The 24086-nt window shown below is 33.5% G+C and overlaps 1 protein-coding gene across 3 annotated transcripts in view; it reads left to right on the top strand.

Annotated features, from left to right (window-relative positions):
- Positions 1-18551, top strand: part of LOC578332 — a 55122-nt gene extending 36571 nt beyond the window's left edge. The window contains exons 4-7 of one of the 3 annotated variants that reach the window (XM_030979059.1): positions 10390-10554; positions 12062-12121; positions 12483-12552; positions 14640-14753. In XM_030979059.1, coding sequence (XP_030834919.1) covers positions 10390-10554; positions 12062-12121; positions 12483-12509 — 252 coding nt within the window. In that variant the 3' untranslated portion in view covers positions 12510-12552; positions 14640-14753. Of the gene's footprint in view, positions 1-10389; positions 10555-12061; positions 12122-12482; positions 12553-14639 lie in introns of all 3 variants that reach the window. The other 2 variants (XM_030979057.1, XM_030979058.1) reach the window with 2 other exon arrangements.
- The last annotated feature ends 5535 nt before the right edge of the window (positions 18552-24086 follow it).

Below are 24086 nucleotides of genomic sequence, written 5' to 3'. Positions count from 1 at the left end.
ACAGAAGTAACGCCCATCTAGCCAGCAAGAGAATGAACAGACAGACGATTAATTGTTTAAACTTGAGGGATTTACCAACACATCAATTCCCAATAACGATGTAAATACATTAGCATAGCGTCTTCTGGAAGCTTCAAGGTTGACTATTTCACATATTGTACCACTCTTCACAACTACATGATGTATCCTTGTAACACAAGCCTTCACTAGGGTCATTCCAACACATATAATTAACTACTGTATACAAAACAGCTTACCCATATTATTTTTATCCCCCAATTACAATACAATGGATTAGCTTGCTATAGCTGGCTTCTGTTGTTTTTATCTACCTTGAAGATGTTTGCTGTAAATCTTATCTGTTTCTGTACATAAATAGACCAGGCAGGCATGCAGAGATAAGCATTTTTACAGGAGCATCTGGTATTGTACAAAGTTATTCAGTAATGTGTATAGCTATATCTGCCCCTGTTGGCCTACATGTATGTGTAGCCTAGGTATGTTTCGGACTGATGCATTATCGAATGACCTTCTTGTGTCTCAAGTATTTAGATTTGTCCATTTGGTATGTGCTAGGATGGGAGATTCATTCTCTCACATATCTCTTCAGACTTGAGAGCCAGAAGGGCATAGAGTACCGAAGCTGTGACGTCATAAAAATCTATATGTTTAGAATTTCTAAATTTTTTCTTCATTTTCCGAAAGAGCACCATTAGGAGCCAGAGCATATAACACTGAGTTCCTATACGAAATATATTCATTCAGATGGTCATATCGCAGCTAATACCTGACATTTTCAATTGGTTTTCGACATTTGGACATTATTTTTGATGCTTTTTCGGGAAATGAAGAAAAAATTGAGAAATTCTAAAAATAGAATTTTGATGACGTCACACTCTATTGAGTCTGTGTCATTCAGTTACCTAACCCCTTGACTGCAGGAACTGAGTGGTCCTTGTTTTTAGCCTATCACAATGAGAGAATTCAGTAGCTAACAGGTTAAATCATGAGTTAATGCCCTTCTGGAAGTTCTGGATGAAAGTATGAACAGATGACAAATCTGTTGAGACTCCAAAGCCAGATGGTCATTAAGTCCATGTTGCACTTAAATCATGTAAGTTAATTAATGTCCTTCTGGGCCCTAGACAGACACTTATGATACCCAGAGCTTGATGAACTAGAAAAATTGAGAGAATATTATGTGTCATCCATGTTCATCTGTCATGAGTAAATCATCAATTAGATTGTGTTGAACTATCAGTACTATGACTGACTGAGCCTAAATACATGCAAGGAAGCAACCATTGCGCTGTTTCTATTGTCATGTTGCCTCTTCTTCTGCTTATAGAAGCCTAACCTGTACTTGAACCCAATGTGGAGGTCTAAAACAGCAGGCCATCGGATCATGCAGAATGTACAAGTCCAGGGATTGGGTATATGAATTTTGTTATGCATAATGTCAAGTCTAGTGGGTGTTTCACAAAGATCCTAAGTTGGACTTAACAGTTATGGAAAGCTGTGAGCATCTATGAACATATTTTGTAAAAGTTATTTTAAAAGGCATAAAATGTTGATTCAATTATATCATTCATATTTTCTATTATCAAGAAGATTTCATGTTCTTGATGTGGAATTTATAGAAATCTGAAATACTTGAATTTCTGCTTTTTAATATATTTCATTTGAAGGCTACAAATAGCACTCCAAAATGTACAAGTCCAACATAGACCCCGTTTTCACTCACTTTGAAAGTGGTCTTAGTTAGACCGCTCCAGAGGAACGGGTCTTGAGGAACGGTTTGCGAGCGTTCACACTCCGAGCAGTTTTTTATGGCTCAAACCGCTCCACGAGTCAAAGTGGTCTTGTTGCTATGGCAGCTCAGGTCAGCAGGTCAATTTTTTCGCATGCGGAATACAAACCGTATGTACCGTACTACATGTTTCGCACGGAACATCACTAGCTCACCTCCGGTCAAAGTACGCTTCCGTTCACATTGCACGTTAGAGCGGTCCAAACCGCTCTTAATAAGACCCGTTCCTCAAGACCACCTCCCGAGGTGGTCTTCTGGAGCGGTCCAGAAGTCCACTTCCTGGACCACTTTGACTGTTCTCACTCACCTAAGAACTGCTCCTGAGGAACGGGTCTTAGTTAGACCGCTCCAACGAAGTGAATGAGAATGGGGTCTTAGAGTTAAGTTCTATTTAGGATCTTTGTGAAACACCCCCAGTAATTGGGTACCGGTACATGAAATTTGTGATGGAATTAAGGAAAGGAAGAGCTCTTCAAAATTCCACAAGTTCCAGAAGTAATGAATATTCATAAAGATTAAGTGACTGATAATCTGACAAGGATGACTACTGTTCCGTGGCTGATATTCACATATTGCTGTATGTGAAAGATATAGATTCTGTTATTTATGCAAATGATCAACTTTTGCCAAAACCATACATTTTTCAGGTTTTGGTACAATTTTATTGTGTCATTTTCATCAGAAAAAAAATATGTTCAGCATAATAACCCCAGGTTAACACTCGACCTATTGTTTTCCTTTGAACTATAAAAGCATAATGGTTAAGGAGAAATGGGTATCACTGATAACCAGCATAATAATGGTTATGCAGGCAGGGCAGGGCCTACATGTATATTAATACAGATGACTCATGTTGGGTAAACATCAACTTTATCACCTACTTTTTATGGAAGTGCTTTTTTCTTTCCAGTCTTGTAACTGACCAGAATAATAGAGCTAGAAAGACGATGTTGATGAATAATACTAGTGGTTGAATGTTCAAAACAAGAAATGTTATGATCCTTTGACCTTAGTCTGAACCTATCATACCTAATTGATAATTTCCTTGCTGAGAAAATAACAACTTCGAGGTAGGGGCCCCCAGCTACTCAGTTGAATTATAAATGTGGAGGTGTTTATGTCGAGATACGATGTAGTTTTTACAATGGACATGTGTTGGTCAAAAAAGTGCCCCCAGCTATTCAGTTGAATTATAAATATGGAGGTGTTTTTGTCGATATGAAGTAGTTTTGTACAGACGATGTAGTTATGTACAATGGGCATGCGTTGGTCAGAAAAGGGCTGTCATGCAAGTTTGAAGTAATCTTTCAAATTTATATGGATGTGTTGGTACATATCAATGATAATATTTAGGTCTATTCATTTGGTCTAAGTTAGATAGGACATTTACTTAAAGATTGTATCAAGATAGCATTTCATCTTTGCAGTAGGCTACATTGTGTACATGTTCCAGGTGAAATGCCATATTCTGTTTAGGCTTGTGAATGAAACATTGTTTCGATATAAATGAAGTAAAACACAAACTGTACAACTTTAATGTGGCTTAGATGGAAATAGAATAAAAATGAACAGCTACCGTATTAATATTAGTTGAACGTATTGGATTTTCAACTTAGTATAAAAGAAATATTGCCTTCGTAGTATAACCTAAATCGTAGTGTAAATCAATAGAAACGTTCCATAGAATGCCCAAGAGAACTGAGTGTGAACTCACATGGGCGGCTTGTCATGAGCTTCAACTGATGTCCATTCTAAACCTGCTGTGATCCATCACTGATGCACCAAGGAATAAATGTATTTTTATGTCACTCCCTTGGTACTATTTGAAGAACAACCTCTCTATTGTGTCTCCATCACTACTCAGAGAATGTGATCAAGCAGGAGAGAGATAAAGGTGGAAATGATGATAGATTATGGCCTCCCGTTGAGGCAAAGTTGATCAGTGTTAAAAATGATACCAGTGAAGTTAAACAATTGCTGGAATTTAATATTTCTTTCCAAGAGAATGAATTACATAAGTTGTTTTTATGATGATATAACGAGACAGACTAGAAGTAACAAAGGAATGTATCATTTCTGTGGAGACCAATTAAAAGTCACATACATAGACCATACTCTGCCTCAACACTTTTCTATTTTTTTTGCCAGAATATTGGATTAAAAATTAACTTCACAACTTTTGTTGTACAAAATTTAAGATATTAAAACAAAACAGTTTTATTTCGATTTATTGATATGTGTCATAGTTCATACCCATGTAAGATGAAAGTCATAGAATCAAAATTAACACATATTTCTTGGTGGACACTGATTATTACTGGATTTCCTGTGGGTTGTTAATCAAATTCTTCTAATTTGATTAATTTCCCAACTGTCATTGCATTTGCTTATGTCAAGCTTTATCTTTAGGGAATGGAGATACAAAATTATCAACTTAACTCTACTGAACTGGAAAAAGGCTAATTGCAGGCTAGTTGGAACAGGTGTATGTATTCCACATTTTGAAACAGGTTTTCATGATTTGCAGCATCTTCAAGTTATTTTTAAAAGTTGTGCAACAAGGAAGGGGCATGGTTCTCATATGATATTTTGAGACTTGGTGGCTGGATGACTAAGCACATAACCATTTGTAGACACAAATATATGATATAACATAATGTTATATAAGTAGACATACCGTACATATTATTCAACATAATGTGATATTGAAGATTTGTCTTTCAATTTGATTTCAATTAGTATATGCTGCAATAATTATTTTTAAAACTTTTGTTAAATGTTAGTTTATATTACATGTAAATGCATATGTTATCTATAAAGATATAAATCTGAAATGCCAAATTATTGAATCATCTTGAATAGAATAATTAAACTGATCCAAAAACAAACTGTAAAAGAAATCTATTGATAATATCTGGAGGCCATAATAATTGTTCTAATGGCACTCGGTTCAATTGTGCAATTTCCTGCATTTACTGATAGCATTCATTGATCATTTAGCCAATTAGCTAAGTCTATTTTGATCTATTACTAAAATCTTTGATATGTTTCAAGTCTGCTGTTACAATGAGATGTCCTTTTTAATTAGCATGATAATGCAAAGAGCAGAAAATGACATGTGTTTCTTATTAACTTAATGATCTTTGTGCAATTATTGATCAGTTATCATAAACATTGACATTGCTTACTGAAACAAGACAAACGTGGCATTTCTGTGATCAGCAGACTGCCAAGAGAGAATAGACTGCTTCTTTTTATTGTCATAAAGTACAAATGTTCCACACACAACTATAGTCTATATTCTATATACTTTTAGCTAGAAATTATTATTGATAAAAACAATGCAAGATAAAATAAGATAGTAAAGTACATCTATATGGAGACCTACATGTAATTCAGAATTTATTTCAAATTAAAGCTTACCTTGGATTTTTAAGCGTTCGTAAATCTTGTGTTTACAAATCTGATGTTGAGAACAAGGTTTAATTTCTGTTATTGTGACCTAATGAATTATTCTCAACGTTATTGTGGGGGTGGGGGATGGGTGGGGTGGGATGGTTGACTTAATAAATTGGTTATGAACAATAGTGTTCAGGGCTTCTTGTTTATCTTACTGCCTGTAATGAACGGATATGGTAGTTATTGAGCTTTGATATTAAATAATGCTTTTGAAAGTTTCGAGTGTTGTATATATTATCAGAAGTCGGGATGTTGCATCGACTTGGGACTCTTCGGAGAAATGTACTTTAGCCAGTCCCATGTATTGCCTCTTGTGTAGCCTATATACATGTACATTGCAACTCTATAGTGGTGTCAGGGGGCTCCTCTGGCTGTGTATAATTTTCTGTTGATGTAGAGAGTGAAAGCAATAAAAAGTATCAAGTTGCTCCCTCTTTATATCCCAACTAATCTACTCCCTGGCAAGAAATATGAGGACTTGGGGTTCAGTCACTCAAGGATGGTTTAGTTGCCATGGCGACCGGACATTCCTGGGGAGCTGGGTCATGGGGAAATGACATCTGGATGCTATCCATGGAAGGCATCAGTCAAATGAGAATGGTCTACCACACTCAATTCTGATAGGGACTGTTGTTATACTACTTACCATTTACAAAGCATCAGAAAATCAGTTTCAAAATGTCAACTTTCACGAGCTGTGCGTTTTACAAATGAGATTCATTATCACTAGTCACATTTTAATTATAAACTGTGAGAACACAATTTTTAAAGACTTTGGCTTCAGCAGATCCTAAAATAATCTGACAATTTCTGACTGTGTCAAATAGGGAGTGATTTAAGTACAGTGCCTATTGTAGTCTTATTCTGCAGACACTGTTACGCACAACGCCTGTCAAATGCCTGTGCCTGCAAACTTGAATTTATTAGGCCTTTGTGTCCAGCTTGCATTTGTCTGTTGAGAGCCAGAATGTCATTGGCCTAATCAAAGCACAGGAAAGAACAGTGTAGGGATGTAAGCTACTATTGAGTAACCTTTTTTGAATGAAGGAGATTTCTTGATGATCCATAGTTATAGATATTATGATTTCAGAATACAAAAGGGGAAATATCTCACAGTAGAATTGTAGACAATTCATAATAACTTAAGTTGTGATTTTAATATAGACCCAATTTATGTAAAAATCTAGGTTTTGTGAAAACTTTCAATCACACAAATGTACAACTTGTTGAGAAAGGTTTGCAAAGAAAGTTCAATTTTAGCCAACTGTCAATTAGTAAATATTGCTATAGCTCTAGATAGTAACTTTCAGAGAAATGTAGAAATGTATATCATACTGCTTGAATATAAGTACCATTTATCCATTATTGAATGAATGATAATTAGGTTTGGTTCTGATTTGTCCCCCCCCAAAAAAAATTAAAAGGAACAATGATATCATAATTGTTCATATTAATTAAGCTTATACTAGTGCTTTTCGATGATAAGCCATTTAGATATTGGGAACTTGGGTGTTAGACTCATACAATTAAATCTCAGATTTGGTTTGGTGAAAATAAGAATTTATTGTCATCCTTTCTAGTTTCTAAAACTCTTGGGTAGGACATTCATTCATAGTCTAATTTATTGCAGGCCTGCACTTTTCACTATTTCCAAAAAAAAAATTGTTATTGGAAATAAATGTGTACATAAATAAAGAGTTGCCTTTCCCTGGTGTCTCAAATTTTGCATCATTTGAGCAATTTCATCAGTGCCACATCCGTGGAACCTCCCCATTTTGGGTTATAACGTCATGGAGTCCATGGACACAAATTGTGCAAGAGCCAGTAATCTTTTTCCCACCAAGAGGATGAAGTCCAATTTTATAACGAGATTCAGCACTTCTGAAAAAGGGGAAAACAATGGAGAAGAAAAGAGAGTGCTAAAGCATCTGTAAAGTATATGTTGTGTCTGCTGGTTCTTGCCAAACTCTCCACCAGTTGTTAAAGTTCATGTTTATAGGGATGTTCTCATTGCCAGGATTGTTTGTTTGTGAATGATAGAAGTATGGTTCTGTGGAGCTTAGCCCTATATGATAAATCTCTTACAGGCATTGGGCAGGTTAGAACTAATTTAAAGACAATTTCAAATAAAGCAATTATAGTTTGTCTTGTCACCCCTCCATATGTTTTTCAGTTGATGGATCAAAAAAGTTGTTTTTCACATTTTGGAAATAAATGTAATTTTCAAAATAAGCTTTTTTTTTCCAAATCATGATTGCATCTCATTCCATCTTTTCAAGCATAGTATTCATGAATGGAATCAAACATTTTATCATATATATATATATATATATATATATATATATATATATGCTAAATTCTGCAATATAGAAGTACCTATAAGTATAAGCTATGTCTTGTTGGGAATTGTCTTATTTTTATAGTCATTGGATCTCTTATTTTATTCCTTTGGACGAAATATAAGCGCAGGCATCTTTCTCTTATCAAATTTTTGAATGAATACCAAACATTATTTTAGCATGTATGTACAGTTATACTCTGTTTGATGGATGAAATGATACTGGTTGGGAAGAGAGAGCAAGATGTCTTGTGTCGTTGTAGGCTATGGGAACATTCCCTAACCCTGAACCCCTATTCTAGTGGTATATAGAAGCTCAGCAGTGCCAAGTACAGGCATATGGTTCTGCGATATACTTCATTTAACTTCATAGATTCGACAGAGAGTGGCGACTGACCATGCATAGCCTGTTTTGGAACTGCTGACGGAGTCAGATTTGCAGTTGCCTTCCATCGCCAGAATGGGAAAACCTTATGTCTATATTTTTTTCCTGGTTGGTCCTTTTTGTTTCTCCTATTTTCTCAGTCAAGTTATCCCAAGATATGTATCGGTATACTTGGTACACATCCAAATATAAGGCGTAATGGAGAGCAGGTTCTAGCATACTGCTATAACATACATGTAGCTTCAGTGTACTACCAGGCTTTCAAGCCGTGTCCGGTTGTAATGTAGGTCCTTTCAATTGATATCCAATGGGGTTGAACTTGAAACAGTTATTTGCAAACAACAATTACAGTCTTTTACACTCTGTAATTTGCATGTTTTTTAGATGCAAGAATGTGACTTGAAAAAGATACCATCTGTTTTCTCTCCCCATGAATCTAAGATGTGATTGAAGATAAGAATATATTCCAAATGGATAAAATGTAGGGGGACCTTTTACAAAAAATTTGGGGAGGGGCTGAAATTATTTTTCTCCAGTTTTGTACGGTTTGTACTGTAGATTCATTTTCTTGCCTTTAATTTTCTTTTTAGGCTTAGTGATGGTATAGAAAAATAATAAGAAGTCAATCTTAGCATAACATGAGCACTTTCTGTGTAATTCCTAAAACAGTAAAAAGCCATTGGCATATCAATAATGCACCCTTCTTCAATTCTGTAGTGTTTAATGAAGAAAAAATGACAACAATCACATTTAATAGTCTACCAAGTGTCAGAATGTATATTGAATAAGCAGAGCAAGTAAGCACTCTTAACATCAATGATTACTTGCTTGTTATCTTTTAGAAAATTGAGGAAAGAGTTGTTGTAATAAGATAATGTGTCTTGCTATTGAAGGAAATTGTTTTATTCATATTTATGAATATATATTTCATTCGTATTTTCATTCTGAAAAAAGGTAGTGGTAAATTTGGTTACAAACATATTTATACCACAGAACTCTCTCCGGGATGCTTGTTGTTATCTAGCTAGGGTTTATAAAGACCACATGAGCTTGTCTTTTTGAGATTACAATCTTTTATGTATTTCTCTGTTCGTTTTGCTGTTTGTACTACTACTTTTGTAACCAGGACTATTTTGTGTTTTCTGGAGTTTAATCGCCCTTGTAAAGCTTCTTTCACAGGCTCTCTCTACATTTATAGTGTAAGATAAACACTTCTGTTATCTGGCAAAAAAAAAACTTTTCTGTTCAGAGGAGAAATTGAAGAGAATTACAAAATAGGGTCCCCAGTAGCTAGTCCCCAGTTTGATAAGAAAAATGAAATCAGTTACATGTAACTACTTGCATTTGATAGGAAGAAATAATAATATATTAGAAGGGCTCTTCGTTCATAATCAGGCCTACGTGGACACTGCGGTAAGAAGCATTCATATACCATGCACCACCATGACAGTATGTCGGTCATTCCCTTTGCATCTATTTCTGTGTGTGTAGACAGACAGACTGTAAATGCTAAGGGCAGAGAAAGGTCAAAGGTCATGAAGATGTAGTCACCAAGAGAGGGGGTGCCTCAACATCTGGTATCCCTAGATGCTGAATGTGTACATGTGCTCTACGTATAACTCTCTAAATTAAAGGGATAGTTGAGTTCTGTTTTCAGACTGCAAATGCCTTCAAAGTGCATGGTTATTGCTCTTATTCTTATCTATGACATTTATAGTGCCCTTTTAGAACCTAAAATTGCTATGAAGGTAATTTTAGACCCCAAAATGTGTGAAATTTAGCCAAAATAATCATACCAATTCAGCTTCACTTTAAAAAAAACATGGTGACCATCAATTAATTATTTAAATAAAAATAACAATACATGAGCCGGCTAATTTTATTGTGGGAAAATTAAAAGCAACACGAAAATGCCATAAAAAAATCCAACATCGGCATTGGCTGAAATACGACGTAAAAGGCGTTATTTCTTTTTTTTCAACGTTTTTTTCAAATTTGTCAAAATATCTAATATTTGTGGTGTGTATACATTGTTATATTTCAGCCGTCTCTGAACTGATTTTGATCAAACAAAGATGATTTTGTCATTTAAATATTATGTTCTTTCAAATTTGACACTCACTTTTTCATTATCTCACAACAAAATTATTTTGTGTAGCGCCCTCTGCAACAGAACTCAACTATCCCTTTAAAGATATGTAACTAAATTTTAACTAATAAATAATATGTCTCTCTCTCTTTCACTCCCACCCTCTCTCTCTCTCTCTCTCCCTCTCTCTCTCTCTCTCCCTGTCTATCTTTATCTTTCTTTCTTCTTTCTGTCTTCTTTCTGTCTCTGCACTCTCCTGTTACTGTTGATTCGTTGTTAACATTTAGCTCTTGTTTTCCTTATGACAGGCGAGACCGAAGGGCGAAGGTTTAACCCCCTACCAAGGCAAGAAGAGATGTTTTGGCGAATACAAATGTCCCAAGTGTAAACGCAAGTGGATGAGTGGGAACAGTTGGGCTAACATGGGTCAGGAGTGCATCAAATGTCACATCAACGTTTATCCACACAAACAGGTATAACCCAGTATGAAGTAAAACGTTAATTGTTATCTTTTAAGTTAAAGCATTGTTTTGAAACTTTTTTTTGAAGCGATGTATAAGGGTTATTTCATAAAGCATAATGGTATACAACAACCAGTTTGTATATATTTCCATAGAGAGACAATCTAACCAATTCTTGTTAAGAAACAAAAAACATTTAAAATCAAACTAACAATGATTCAGAAACAAAATACTGCTACATGTAGGAGACTTAAAAGATTATTATTCTTTTAATACAAGAGGAAGTGTCTTCAAATGTACATATTCTAATTTGTTAGAAGTGTTTTATGATTTGAGCAAGTGATTCTATAGGAGCAGGCTGGGATATTTCAGTATTTTGAAAAGTATTTTGACGGCTCATAACAAGAAATACATGTAGGAATATTAGAGTTTGAAAATTACAGATCAATTTTCATTGATAAATTAAAAGTTTTATTTGGTCTTTCCCCACTCATTCTCCAAGCACCGATTCAATGGTTTAAGATTAAGCTTGAAATCCTAAAGACACTTCTACAGACAAAACAATAACCTGTTCTTAATATCATTGCAAACACACATGAGTCAGAACAGCCTTACAAAAAGCTAAAGGGATAACAGAGTTTCCTTCCCGAATCAAGAGTGTTTTTATTTCCTTTTATGAGTTACAGAAGAGTTATACTAAGCTCCAGATTCCTCCTTGTTGTGCACTGTTTATATGTTAACAAAGTATTTGATATTAATTGTGCACTCTTTGATATTTGTACGTGTTATCACTCATCACTTGTGCATGGTTGTTTGAAAGTTGTTTTGCATTTACTCCACTCGAAAATACACAAAGCCCACCTTAATTCAAAATGTATGTGCTATTCTTATTTTATATCATAACCAGTGCCACATTTGCATGGATGATTTTGCCACATGTATCCATCATTTTGGTGATTTGGATTCCAAGATTTGAAACATTCGATAGTCTTTCCATTTCTTATTTTTTGTTTTGATTCAATTTTCTAGGGATATCTGCCAAGTTGGACTTGTGACAAAATATCTTGTTTATGTCTATTTTCTATTTGGAGGAAGGCATTTTAGTCATAAACAACCTGACTTTGTTTACAAAGGAAAAGGAAACACATTCCTTATTCCCCCAATGCTTTGCATTGATATCAGTTCAGCTATCATTGCATTTGCAAAATACTTAAAATGGAACATAATCCTAAATGATGGAAATAATTCTTTTTCTGTCAACATTGTTAGGTGTTGCCTCAAAATCATAGCAAAATTGAAAAGCAGGAACATGAAATTGAAATGTACTATTTGCCCTAGAAAATTATGCTATTTCGCATAGTGACTAAAAACAACCTGAGAAAATGGTCTACGCATTTTGATGTTTCCATATATTTCATCTTGCATGTGTTTTGTGTGTAGCTTATAGAGCTCCTTGTTGCCTATTATATTCTCCCTGTTTTCTGCTTTCCCCCTTCTTTGTTTTCTTAAACCATTGCAGCGACCCCTAGAGAAACTAGACGGATTGGACGTGTCCGCGTACGACCACCTGAAGACCAAGGTATAGAGGTTATGCACAGTTCTTCTTATTTGTTTACTTTTTTTCTTATAAATTGTTATGGTTATGGGTCCGCATACCATTCCTGAGTGGCAATACATATGGGAAGTTCATGCTTTCGTCAAAAGATGGAGATGAAAATAATAGGGCATAAATAGGGTTTGCATTTATAAACAAAAACAAGACCCCAGTATGAGATGTAAAAACAAAAATTCTCAAGTAAGTTTCTATTCCTGTAAATAATTCTCTCGCACTTTTGATGGCATTGGCTGTCCGTAGCACACAACGTACTCCTAGTCATGAAAGAGAGTTACCGTATTTAGTTTCTACTTTCATTGAAAGAAGTTTCATTTTTGTCTCAAAGTTTCATTTAGGTGGAGAGAGAATTTGAAGGGTTGTGATTATGAACCAAAGTGCCAAGAAGAAATGGACATGTAAGTAATACCAAACTTGATCACGACATAAGTTTCATGTCGTGTTTTCTACATCTATTCGGCAAATGCACATTGAAGTTTTGAAATAAAACGAGAACTCCTCCTATAACAGTCTAATACTAAGTCCTTTTCAATTAGTTTTTTCTGACAGAAATTGAAGTAAAAGTATTAACAACAATATTGCAGACTATTTTACACAACATTAAAATACCTACTTTCGTAGTATATCAAGGAATAACAATGTGGGACTCAGTTTTATGAAATAGAAAGCTGTGTAAGTATTCTGAAATAAAAAAAAAAGTGACAAGTTTCTACGTGGGTGCGTACTTGTCCAACTTGTAGCCTAATATACTTGAATAAAATCGAAGTTCAAAATGTTCTTTCACCATTGTTCCTGATAATACAGTCTGAGACTAACCTTTAAATCAGATGAAATGTTTGAAGTCTAATTGACTTATAAAACAGAAAACATTGTGATTTTATAACAATATGAATACTTGCATTATTAGGTTACTGACAATTACATAGTCGTTGTTGTAGATCTTCACATTATGGAAGAAAAAAATGTGTGTTAAATATCTTATTTGTCCAAATGTCACTCAGGAATGGTGTTGAAACTGTTATTTTCATCATGTTGCTGGTAGAAAAATAAAGATGATTTCATTATATAAGATTAATGAATATATACCCTCCATATATATATATATCTCCATTTTACACCATAGTGGGTTAATTTTAGCTCTTAAATTTGTTAGAACTCTGAAGCTAGAGATAACATTTTGCTGCCTTGCAAACTGTTTTTGCAAAACAACCGAAGCAAGATTTGCTGTATATTTTTAATTAAATTCTAAAAAATTCAAGTTTAATGCATTTCAAAAATCATTTCAGATTTTTTCCAGTTGTAAAAGGAATGTCACGCATCACTGATCTTTTGTGTGAAGGCGTCATCATTCAAACTTACAACAGTGCATAACCTCTATGTGGAATAAAATTGTTGTTGTAGTTGAAAGAAGTCATGAATATATATCTATGTTTTATATATCAATTAGTGAAAAAGTGCTTTAATTCATGTGCTGTCATTACTATTATTTATTGTGACCCACGTTTGGATAATACTTTTTTTGTTTATCGTTCATTGGCTTGTAAAATATTAATATCTTGCCCATAGCACGTTTGGCTGAGCATTTTTGGAAGCCTGCCTTGTTTAACTCTTTCATTTTAATTTGAACTGCCAAAATGTTGTTGTTGGATATGATATTTTTTTGAGTGGACAACAAAAAGTTTCTTTTTATCTTGAAATTCAACCCAGATTCATAACTTTTGACGTTCAGTATCATGATTCATAACTTTTGACGTTCAGTATCATGATTCATGAGATGGTTTCTCTTTCAAGGTCACCAATAAAACTGCACCGGGATTGAGAACTTGTCTTTTTTAATATAATTTTTGATGTTTGTAAATTTGATTGATTTCTGAGGATAAATCAGAGTGGGTGCCTTCCAATGCACCTAACATCTGCAGATTATCACAATACACATCAGATATACAGTCAAGGATTGCTTTGGCACATTTGAGTATTGTATCTTTTTTGTATCTTTTTCAAAGTGAATTGATTTGTGTGTGGCTCACACCCCTTTCTAATGCCTGAACATTTCAGTTTTAGATGTAAATTCAATTTTTGATCAATCATCATCTATGATTAGTATATTTCTCTTCTAAGATATTTTCTGATTGTCATGATATTATCAATTTGTGACCTTTCAGGTGGGGCTGCCAAGTGATATGTTTCTACTAAGCTGTCATTCAAAACATGCTCTCTGATCATGCATCAAAGCACATTTGTGTATCAAACAGAATGAAATATTAAACTTCAAAGTAAAAATGGAGGAAAATTTTCAAGCTCTTATTTTTTCAGGGTGCTTTATATTTACTCTGGTAATGGAGATACACAACATTTCTTAATGAGAATTTTCGATCAGTTGTCCTCAAGTGGCAAAGCTCAGTTATAGAATATGCTCTTTCACCAGATTTTTCATTCTGTTTTTTTTTCTTCTTTTTTTCTTTTTGCAATTTCTAATTAATTATAGCGCCCTCTTGAGAAACCTGATGGATTAGATGTTTCGGACCAGAGCAAGGAGCACCCCCAGCACCTGTGTGAGAAGTGTAAGGCGCTGGGTTACTACTGTCGGCGGGTACAGTGAGGGGGGCGTGACCAAAGGACTGACCGTTACGCTGAACTCTCCGTCTTGTCCAAACTGGTCGCATCAAGAAGGGAATTCATCATACTTCAAGAGAAAGATTCAATCCCGAGTAGAATCATTCTATTATCAAGAGAGTCTAAACGATACTGTCCCCTTTTCTTCTGTGTAATTCTTTTGATCTATAAGTTTAAAATGGACCTAGTTCTACATGCTAGGTTTTTTTCATTCCCTTCTTTTCTGTTTTGCTTTCCATACGTAAGATCTTATGATTTGAAATGATTTTATGTAATACAGTCATATTATGCATACCAGCTTAAATGTAATAAGTCCTTTTTTGTTGTTGATGTTAAGATATTTGTTTATTTTGATGTTAGAGAACTTTGTCCAATTTTAAGTGCTATATAAATGCAGAATGTAGGTTTTTAGTAGTCTTTAACTATGCACAAATAAATGACGCAAAGAAATTCTGCAGGTACCTAGTTGAAGGGGAGGGATCATTGAAAGATACACGTAATACTGGTACTGATATATTTTACTCAAGATATCAGAGGGATTGTCTTGAAACTATTCAGATAAGTGTATAGCATTTACAAAATGGGTGCTGAAGTTGTGGGCTTCCCTTTAAAAGTAATATGATATTTAGAAGAGATGATGTAAAGCTCCTTTCTGTACATTATGTCCCATAATTCTCATGCTTATTTTCATGCATTTATTTCTTTTCCCGATGCACAAAACAGGTTGTTTGCATTTTGTGTTAACAAAACAACAAATCATCAAATTTTTAAAGACACTTATAAAAGAATCAAATTTAAACTAAAGATAAGATAGTCTTAGCCTTTCTGTGTATGTGGCTGACTGTTGTGACTTGTCATAGAATTAGATAATTTGTTTGTCACTTTCTATAGATAGCATCAACATCTATGATTTTTATCAGAGTATGCAGTTAGTAGTTGTGGTATTACCTACAAAATGTTTAACATCTAATTTCAAACAACATATTTTGAATACCGGTACACTTCCAAAATTGTAGCATTTTCTGATGATTAAGTGATCAATTTTTGTTTCTCTCTAAAAAGAAGTTATCTTCAGTACTTTTGCAATGGCGTGTATTCTGCCCCTGTTATTTTTGCTTTGTGCCAGTACTTAATTGTTGAGTTACTACAGGAATCTTAAAGAAGCTCTACTCTCTTTTTGGTTCAAAGGATTACATTTATCAGTGATGTTCAAACAAATTACTTGTGTTCACATCATATATGTGGTATTATCTCCCACCTTTATGGGGGCTGCAGCTTCTATAGTTTTCACTTACTTGATTTAAGTGCTGTGAAATTTATTCATTTGATTGCAACTTTAAAATAACAAACAGCAGTGATGAATTCTTCTTTGAAAAAAGATATATGGAACAGACACTTATATCATGTGAGATTTATAGAATTGAGATATCTGTTTCATTATGTTAAACATAATGTTTGATTTCAAGAAGATTTGACCCACTTTTATTTTGAGTCTCAGAAGTATCAACCCTTAAGGATTTTTCATTAACAGACAAATCAAAGACATGAAAATTAAATTCTTTGAAATGGAATGTATTTTATGAGGTTACAATTGTAAAATATGATTCTTTTGCTGTATTCTTTAAAAGTATTATTATCCTTGCAATAGTGCTAAATACTGCTTCCAAACTAATATGTATCACTGATGAAACCAACACTTATTTAATGAACATTTGTCCATTCCCCTTTTTTTGGAAGTGGAGCCGTGCTACATTGTATGTAGAAATACACTTATGTTGAAATGCATCAAAGATTACTATAACAAAGTAACCATTACAAACGTTACAAAGATGAGTGTAACAACTGCCAAAGAGGATGAAATATGCCTCCTTTCTTTTTTTCTATTCAAACATTTAAAAAAAAACCTGGCTGAAAAATAAAGGATCTTATGTATATTTAGATTAAAAAGATTGTACATGTTGGGTGTTCACTTTTATGCAAATTTTATCGACGAGTTATGGATTTATATATTTGTCATACCTTAAATGGGTTTTTATTGTTCATGTTTAAAGCTATGAAAGTCAAGTATGTAACCCACAAGTTGTAAATATATATAGTTTCTGATAAAGATGTGTACTACTTTCTTTGTTTAGTGTTGTATATTTGCTGGACAGGACTGAAGCTGTAACTATATAAGAGACAGAGCACAAAATAAGTAATGTATATAAATGGGGAGCCCTTATGTATCAACAGATTTAAAGTCACTGAAGCCATAATGTTGAGGTATATAAGAAAATCAAGCATTGCGTGAATAGAGGAGGGTGGAATCTCTCAAGTTTGAATAGCTGTACAGATTTTAAATGAAATCATGCTTTTAGTTTTGGAGGAAAGTTATTATAATTCAAGATTTTCATGAAGTTTTTAAATCAGTGTAAGCAAGGTAACTGAGTCATAAAGAGAAACCTGTTGTGATTCTACTCCCACTTCATGTAATAATCATGTTAAAGGAAGTAACGTTCCATTCGGATGATTTTAAATTGATACAGATATCATGGCAAGAAATTTATTGCATTATTTCTTATTTCAATTATTTCATATTTATTAACAATATCTATGAGACTTTGCAATGTGTGCTAAATTGACAAGTGCAAGAGACGGTTTATTGTATATGCATTTCTAAGGGATGGCTATATATTTATCATGATAAGATTCATTTGAGTGTGCTAAAGATTGGTTCTATGCAGTTTTAAGAAGAACATTACACAAGCTAAATGGGATCTCTGGAAGTATTACCTATAACTTGTTTCTATAATCAACTCATTTCTCCTGTAGGTCTAATCATAGAGCCATTTTACTCACGCTTTTAATCTAAGGCAATCATTCAAATTATGAAATTTTTTGAGCCACAAGCAATCGGTGCAAAAGTTAATGAATATGGCTATCCCTACTGAGTAATGCTATGGGGGGGGGGGGGGTTGCTGCAGAGATCATGAAAAGGCTTAGAAAGTGCTATAAATCAAGAGTGTATATATTTACCGGTAATGCAATTTAACATGTCTGGTGCTGTACCCTCTTTAACACTTCTTTGTTTTTGTTTTTGATCAGAACAGTGTAAATATCTTGTTTCGGTACTGCAAGTCATTTTTTATCTTGCCATAGATCTTAAGCTGTACAGATTTGGTGATAACACACAGTGGCAGATAAAGCATCATCATCTTTGGTTTGGCAGAGTTGTATATTAGTGAAGAAAAAACAGAAGGGCTAATGTATTTCAATCCACAGGAGATATTGAATTTTATCTTACAGAACTATATTTGCACATATTGCTCAAAGAGGAAATAAGCAGCATTGCTTGCTCAAAAGGATTCAGAATGTGCTTGTGTCTGTAAAATTTGTTGTCTGTCATATTTGTCTTTTTGCTGCCTTTTTATTATTACTTTCCAAGATGTGTAAATAATGTTGCCTTTGATATCTGAAGGGAAGGATGAAGTGAAGGTGGAAAGGATGGTTATATCAGATTTGTGTCCATCGGCCAGAGTTTCTCTGCACAATAATACATCATACAAAAAGAATCGACAGGAGTTGGCTTTTGAAAACTGAATGATTATAAAGGGTTGATTAGTGATATATAGTATGATATGGGCCTAGGTGGTTTTTCATTTTTCTTCATAATGGGCTATGTACTTATGCAGCCAAGATAATGATAAGATTATGCTAAAATCTTGAACAAGAACATTTCGTTACATGACTCTCCATAGACAAAAGGATACTGAAGTACTCTTATACAGACAGCACTCCATGATGACCCATCTTTAAAGAAACTATCGGTCCATTTATAAGCACAGACCTACAAATCTTAGATAAAATTCAACATTGCCTGTCAATGTTGTTCAGCTATATCTTTTTATGTATTTATTTCAAGCAGGGGCTTTAAAATGGAAAAGAAAAAACCCTTCTAAATATTGAGTTATCATATAGAAAGTCAGTTGTGGTATTGGGAGGGGTAATTAATGCCACGGTAACCCATTTCTTCCAAGTATTCAAACATATGCTGAGTGCTGTAAACCGTCTTGTGCCAAATTTGGTGCCAATTGAACCCCGTGAGAATTCTTGATACAGTTCTCTATATTTTTAATTGCCTGATTCCAATTCAATCTGACTTTGATTTCCTCTTAAGGGAGTAGTTACTTTTGGTTCACAGTGCCACTTGCCTTTTGATCTACACATTCTGTTTCTTGAAATACCACCTAAGAGTCAATGACAGTTCGAGTTTCGTGGCAGAAAAGGGGTCAGAAATCTTAAAATGTCAGGTTCGTGTCTTTCCCAGACCTGCCAACCAGTATGATTTAGTCGTATTTAGTACGATTTTTAGAAGCAAATACGACAGTACGATTTTCCTCAATAAAATATGATTTTCAAAAAAAAAAAAAATTTGGTATTTTGTGTGTGTGTGTGCCATTTTCAATGGCAAAATGCCCATTCTGTCCTATAAAGCATCTCACATCGGCAATTTTTGGTTCATCATTGGTTCATCTAACACACCAGTCGTGACGAAATCATGCATATTCAACCAATGATCCATAAAAAAAATTCTTCCTTTATGTAGGAACTGTAAGAGGCATTGATCCGCGTAACAGTCCGTGTTTATTTTTAAGAATACAACTTTTGTCAGCAAAATACAACTTTTGGGATTAAAGAATACAGTTTTTTGAACTCCAGAGGTTGGCAGGTCTGATTTCCTTTCTTCAATCATGATTCATATTTGAAGGTGTAAAAAAGCCAACTTCTGTCTATGTTTGTTGTTGTTGCATTTTTGTGAATCCAGAAACTCCATCCCTATCTCACCACCTAGATGTATATCTTCTTTTCATAAACTGAAAAAAATCACTGCTTTTTAGGAAGCGATCTATTCTTTTTGTTTCTACTTGCCTTCCCTCCATACAAGATCGGTGTGCTATTTATCGGATGTGTATAATCTTCAGTATTTTAAGAGCCGAGAAGAGGGGATAATATTTTGTCATATTTTCTATCATAGACGTGATATGTGTATTTAGGTCAGTAACTTCATATGGATTTTTTTTCTTATCTTATTCTTACGGCAAAGAAGAGATTGTCATTTTAAGTTTGATATATGTGTATAAATGGGTAGTTTTAGACAAATCAGATGTTACAGTTTATGGTTTAAATATTTAGAGATAGTGGATGTACATTATTGTTCTTATTTTCATGATTTCAAATATATCTTTGTTTATGGTACTAACTGTCTTCTGAGTTCATTATAAAGAACAATTGTCAATATTTTTCAATAGATATATCTAAATGCTCTTTCTTATGGACTTTATATTCAAATGTGTATGGTTGGTTTGAATTTACAGCTTATATTTCTTTGGAATAGTCGACGTCAGAGCTGTTTCTTCATTTTAACGATTGATATTTGTTGATTCTTTCATTTTCTTGTTGATTGTATTCAAAATGGTGTATTTCTTTTGATCCCTTTTGATAAATATGCATATTTGTACAAACATATTTATGTACATAAAATTGCATTTACAATTGTACACATGTTCAACAGTAATTTCAGTGTTCATACTGGCATTTTAGACTTTGCCTTTTCATCCTTTTACCATTACATTTTTTTCATTAGAGTAGAAAGTTGTTCATTTCATCATAATTATTAAGGTCCTAATATATAAGTGTTTTTTTTTCATTGTCATTTTATGAACTATGACATCCTAACAAGGTTTCAGTATTAACTGGAAAAATACATCAAATATGATGCAGAATTAGGTAATAAGTTTGTTAACATGTCAATTCTGAAAAGAAATAGAAAACACATGGAAAAGGGGAGAGAAAATCTTAAATAGTTGAAAATATTATGTTTGTTTCATGGGTGAAATCTTTAAGTTGCAATTCATAATTTAATATATTAGTGTAAAAAAATTGTTTTCACAGTATGTTGTAGTTCCAGACTCTTTCGTTCTACAGTAATTTATCGCTCCGAGATAACAGTAGATATTACTTTGTTATTTTGAACTGATTGGAAATCTGAGTGCAGAATACAATCATTGATCTTGCCAAATTGTAAGCTATACTTATCTTGCCTATACATTAAGCAACTCAAAGATTAGTAGGTTTAGAAACATTAGACTTTTACAGTAATATTCAAGCGAAGAAATTGCTTTTTGCTACACTCATTTAAAGCAATTACACTGCCTAGGAGGTGAGACATTTTGAAGATGACAAAATAACTCACTTGGAAAAATTCCAGATTATTATATCTGGTTGATAAAGAGGGGTTATCCACCAAAGGAAAGTAATTTCACTCAATATTAAGAAGTAAAATGATCACTCCACTGTTGAGGTAGCTTTAAAATCAAATGGATCAGTTCTGATAATCCCAAGGTAATAATGATCTAAAAAGGGATTTTACTCAAGGATGTGGCATAGTGGGAAAATACAGTGTATATTCTTTGGAATAATTAAAATTGAGATTGGACCTTGAGGTCGATAGGTCAAATGACACATCTCAGATCACGACACTTACATCCTCCAGTGAAACATCAGTACAGTTGCCATCCTATTTTCATGGGCTATTGTTACAGTATAGGTTCCAATTTGTTTAGGGTTATTCCATGCAGTAGTATTCAGTACATCATTTAGAATAGGACCAGTTAAAATAGTTTAAAATTAGCTATAATTAGGTTTTCAATCTGCTTTCAATCTCGGGCATGCAGTCTTTCACATTGAATACATAGGAAATGAATCAGTTCATCTCTTGGGATATTTGGATGTCGGTTATGTTTAGGGCAAAGCTCTTATTTCTCCCTCTGTAATATCTGTAGAAACCCACATTATGTTCATCTCCGTAATAGATTTATGATTAGATAATGTTAATATTAAAGTCTTCTCTATTGGTACATACTGCATTAGGTAATAGTCATGAAAAAAGTTTTAAAATTTGCTATATAAATAGGCCAAATATGCATACTTGCCAAGTCACATCTCTTATTATCAACATTTGCACTTTTTTTCGTTGCAAGCACGAGGTAAACGGGGAGGGTAGTAGTTCTCTGTTTTTAAGCAGGGTTTTGCCATTGGGAGAATGGGCATTAACCAACCAAACTGATCAGGTAGAAATTAGATTTACAACTCACAAGGTATCTTGCCTTCAGTTTCCATTAAATCCTTTCTCAAATTAAAAATGGAGTAAGAAAAAGCTTCCAAGAATCAAATGATTAATGCTCGTATGCAAACACTGCTTGTTCTAGATAGTCTTGAGCATTTGCAAATGTAGTTTTCACCTCGGAATCCAACAAAACTGTGATCAAAAGTTATGACTAGGCACCTAAAATAGGTCAAATAGCCATTATTTCTTTTACCGGTAGATAATGGAACCATTTATCCCAACTCGGTTATTTATGTCTTTGGTGTGAAATGGATCATGTGGTTTATGTAAAAATTGAAACCTTAAACTCATCAAGTTATGTTCTTCCTTGTGGCTTTGTGCTTCCACGTACACAAGATGTTCCAAAACGAATTACTGGTAATTGTTCATAGATATGATGGATATATCATAATTTATAAAAAAAATCAAGGTGTTCAAAGTCGTTTGTTGAAAAGAAGGTATAATATAGATTTGTTTAAAATTGTTCTTTTTTTACAAGAAGTATGATGCATATATTTACAACATTCATTTGCAGTGTTGTGGTACTTAACAAGGCTTGAGGTGTTTTATATATATTTGGGTTTTTACAATACCATAGTTTTATTGGATGTTTCATATAAATAGTATTATTTTATTGAGAGTTGGATTAACATCAATACACTAGTAAAGAAATCATGTGTCATTACTAGTTTGAGTTCTTGTTCAGACTTTACAAGGGTTGGACTTTCCTATTAAATGCATTTATACAAACCTAGCCATACTAGAAATCCAGTAGAATTCCATAATATGATTTTTCACTGTAACAATTTCTTGTAGAAATGTCATTCTTCAATATCATGAAATGAATTTTTCAGCTATTTGTAAGCCTTCCAATAACATGATATGATTTGAACGCACAGATCCAAAGGCTATATGGTAAATGAGGAAATAGATCAAAGAAATCGGGGCAAAAAATTGTCTTATAAATTTTTGAAGTGGAAAATATGGTAGATGATTTTATTGCAGTCTCTGTTACAAAATATCCTTTGTTTATCTAGAGTGGATTTTATTCGAAGAATATTTTAATTAGATTGTATTCTTTTTCCTTTATAATTTGTTCTCTTTGACATGAAAAATATGAAATTATAAAATGGTTAACTGTTACAGTAGTAATATAGTTGAAAATGTTCTGTCTTCTAAACAAAATTTATTTAAGGCTACCTCTTTTTGCAGAAGGAGATGAAACAACTTAAACAAAGCAGGGCTTGTAGCATTTTTTCTTCTTCTTCAGATTATTTTTTTCCATTTCTTCATTTGAAAATTTATCAGTACATCAGTGGCTTCCAAATTTTAATATGTGTATTTGCAGAAAAAAAAGGAAATATATGTCTGTACCTTGATTTACAACAAAAATATAATTGTAAATATTGTGGAAAAGTATGTACATCAGCGTTCTCAGTTGTATTTTATCCTGCCTTTTATTGTGAAACAGAAATTAACAACGGAAGTTGAGCTTGGAATATGAACTTCATTTATATTGTCATATACCCTGCCTGTAGTTAGAGAAAGATGTACAAAGTAGTTATCTGGATGTGGTGTTAAATTGTAGAAACCCTACAAACATGTAATGATTGGTATTACAGTCATCAGAAAAGCAGTAAACATACGGTATCCTTGCAATTGGATCAAATCCATTATATATAAAAACTATCAAATCTTGTGGAAGAGATTTCTCAACTTTGGTAGAACATGTATATTATGATGAATAACAGTGGATAGATTGGACAGCTTATATCAACAACCGCTCCGTACTTCCTGTATAAGAATTATGCCATCATTGTATTGAAAACATAACCTGTTTTATACCATGTAACAATCAATAATTCTCTTATTGCCTGTACATGCTAGTTGATTATTTTGAATTCACCTTTTCTTGCAAAAAGATATATATATATATATATATATATATATATATGAACTTCATTAATAAACTAACTTTCCTTTTTAATGAAAAAGCCCAGTTCACCAATTGGGATACAGGTGAAGATTTTTGGTAAAAATGTAATTGGTTCTACGATAGGGCCTAATGTATATCTAACAGTTTTCAATCTCAATTCGTCTAAATGTATACATCCACAGTATCTATTCACAATGTGGAAGTACAATATACTGCACTTCCAGATACATAATATTTCA

The sequence above is a fragment of the Strongylocentrotus purpuratus genome, unplaced genomic scaffold (genome assembly GCF_000002235.5).
Source record: "Strongylocentrotus purpuratus isolate Spur 01 unplaced genomic scaffold, Spur_5.0 spur5_scaffold_10, whole genome shotgun sequence".
Lineage (NCBI taxonomy): Eukaryota > Metazoa > Echinodermata > Echinoidea > Camarodonta > Strongylocentrotidae > Strongylocentrotus > Strongylocentrotus purpuratus.
This window is presented reverse-complemented; position numbering and strand designations above follow the sequence as displayed.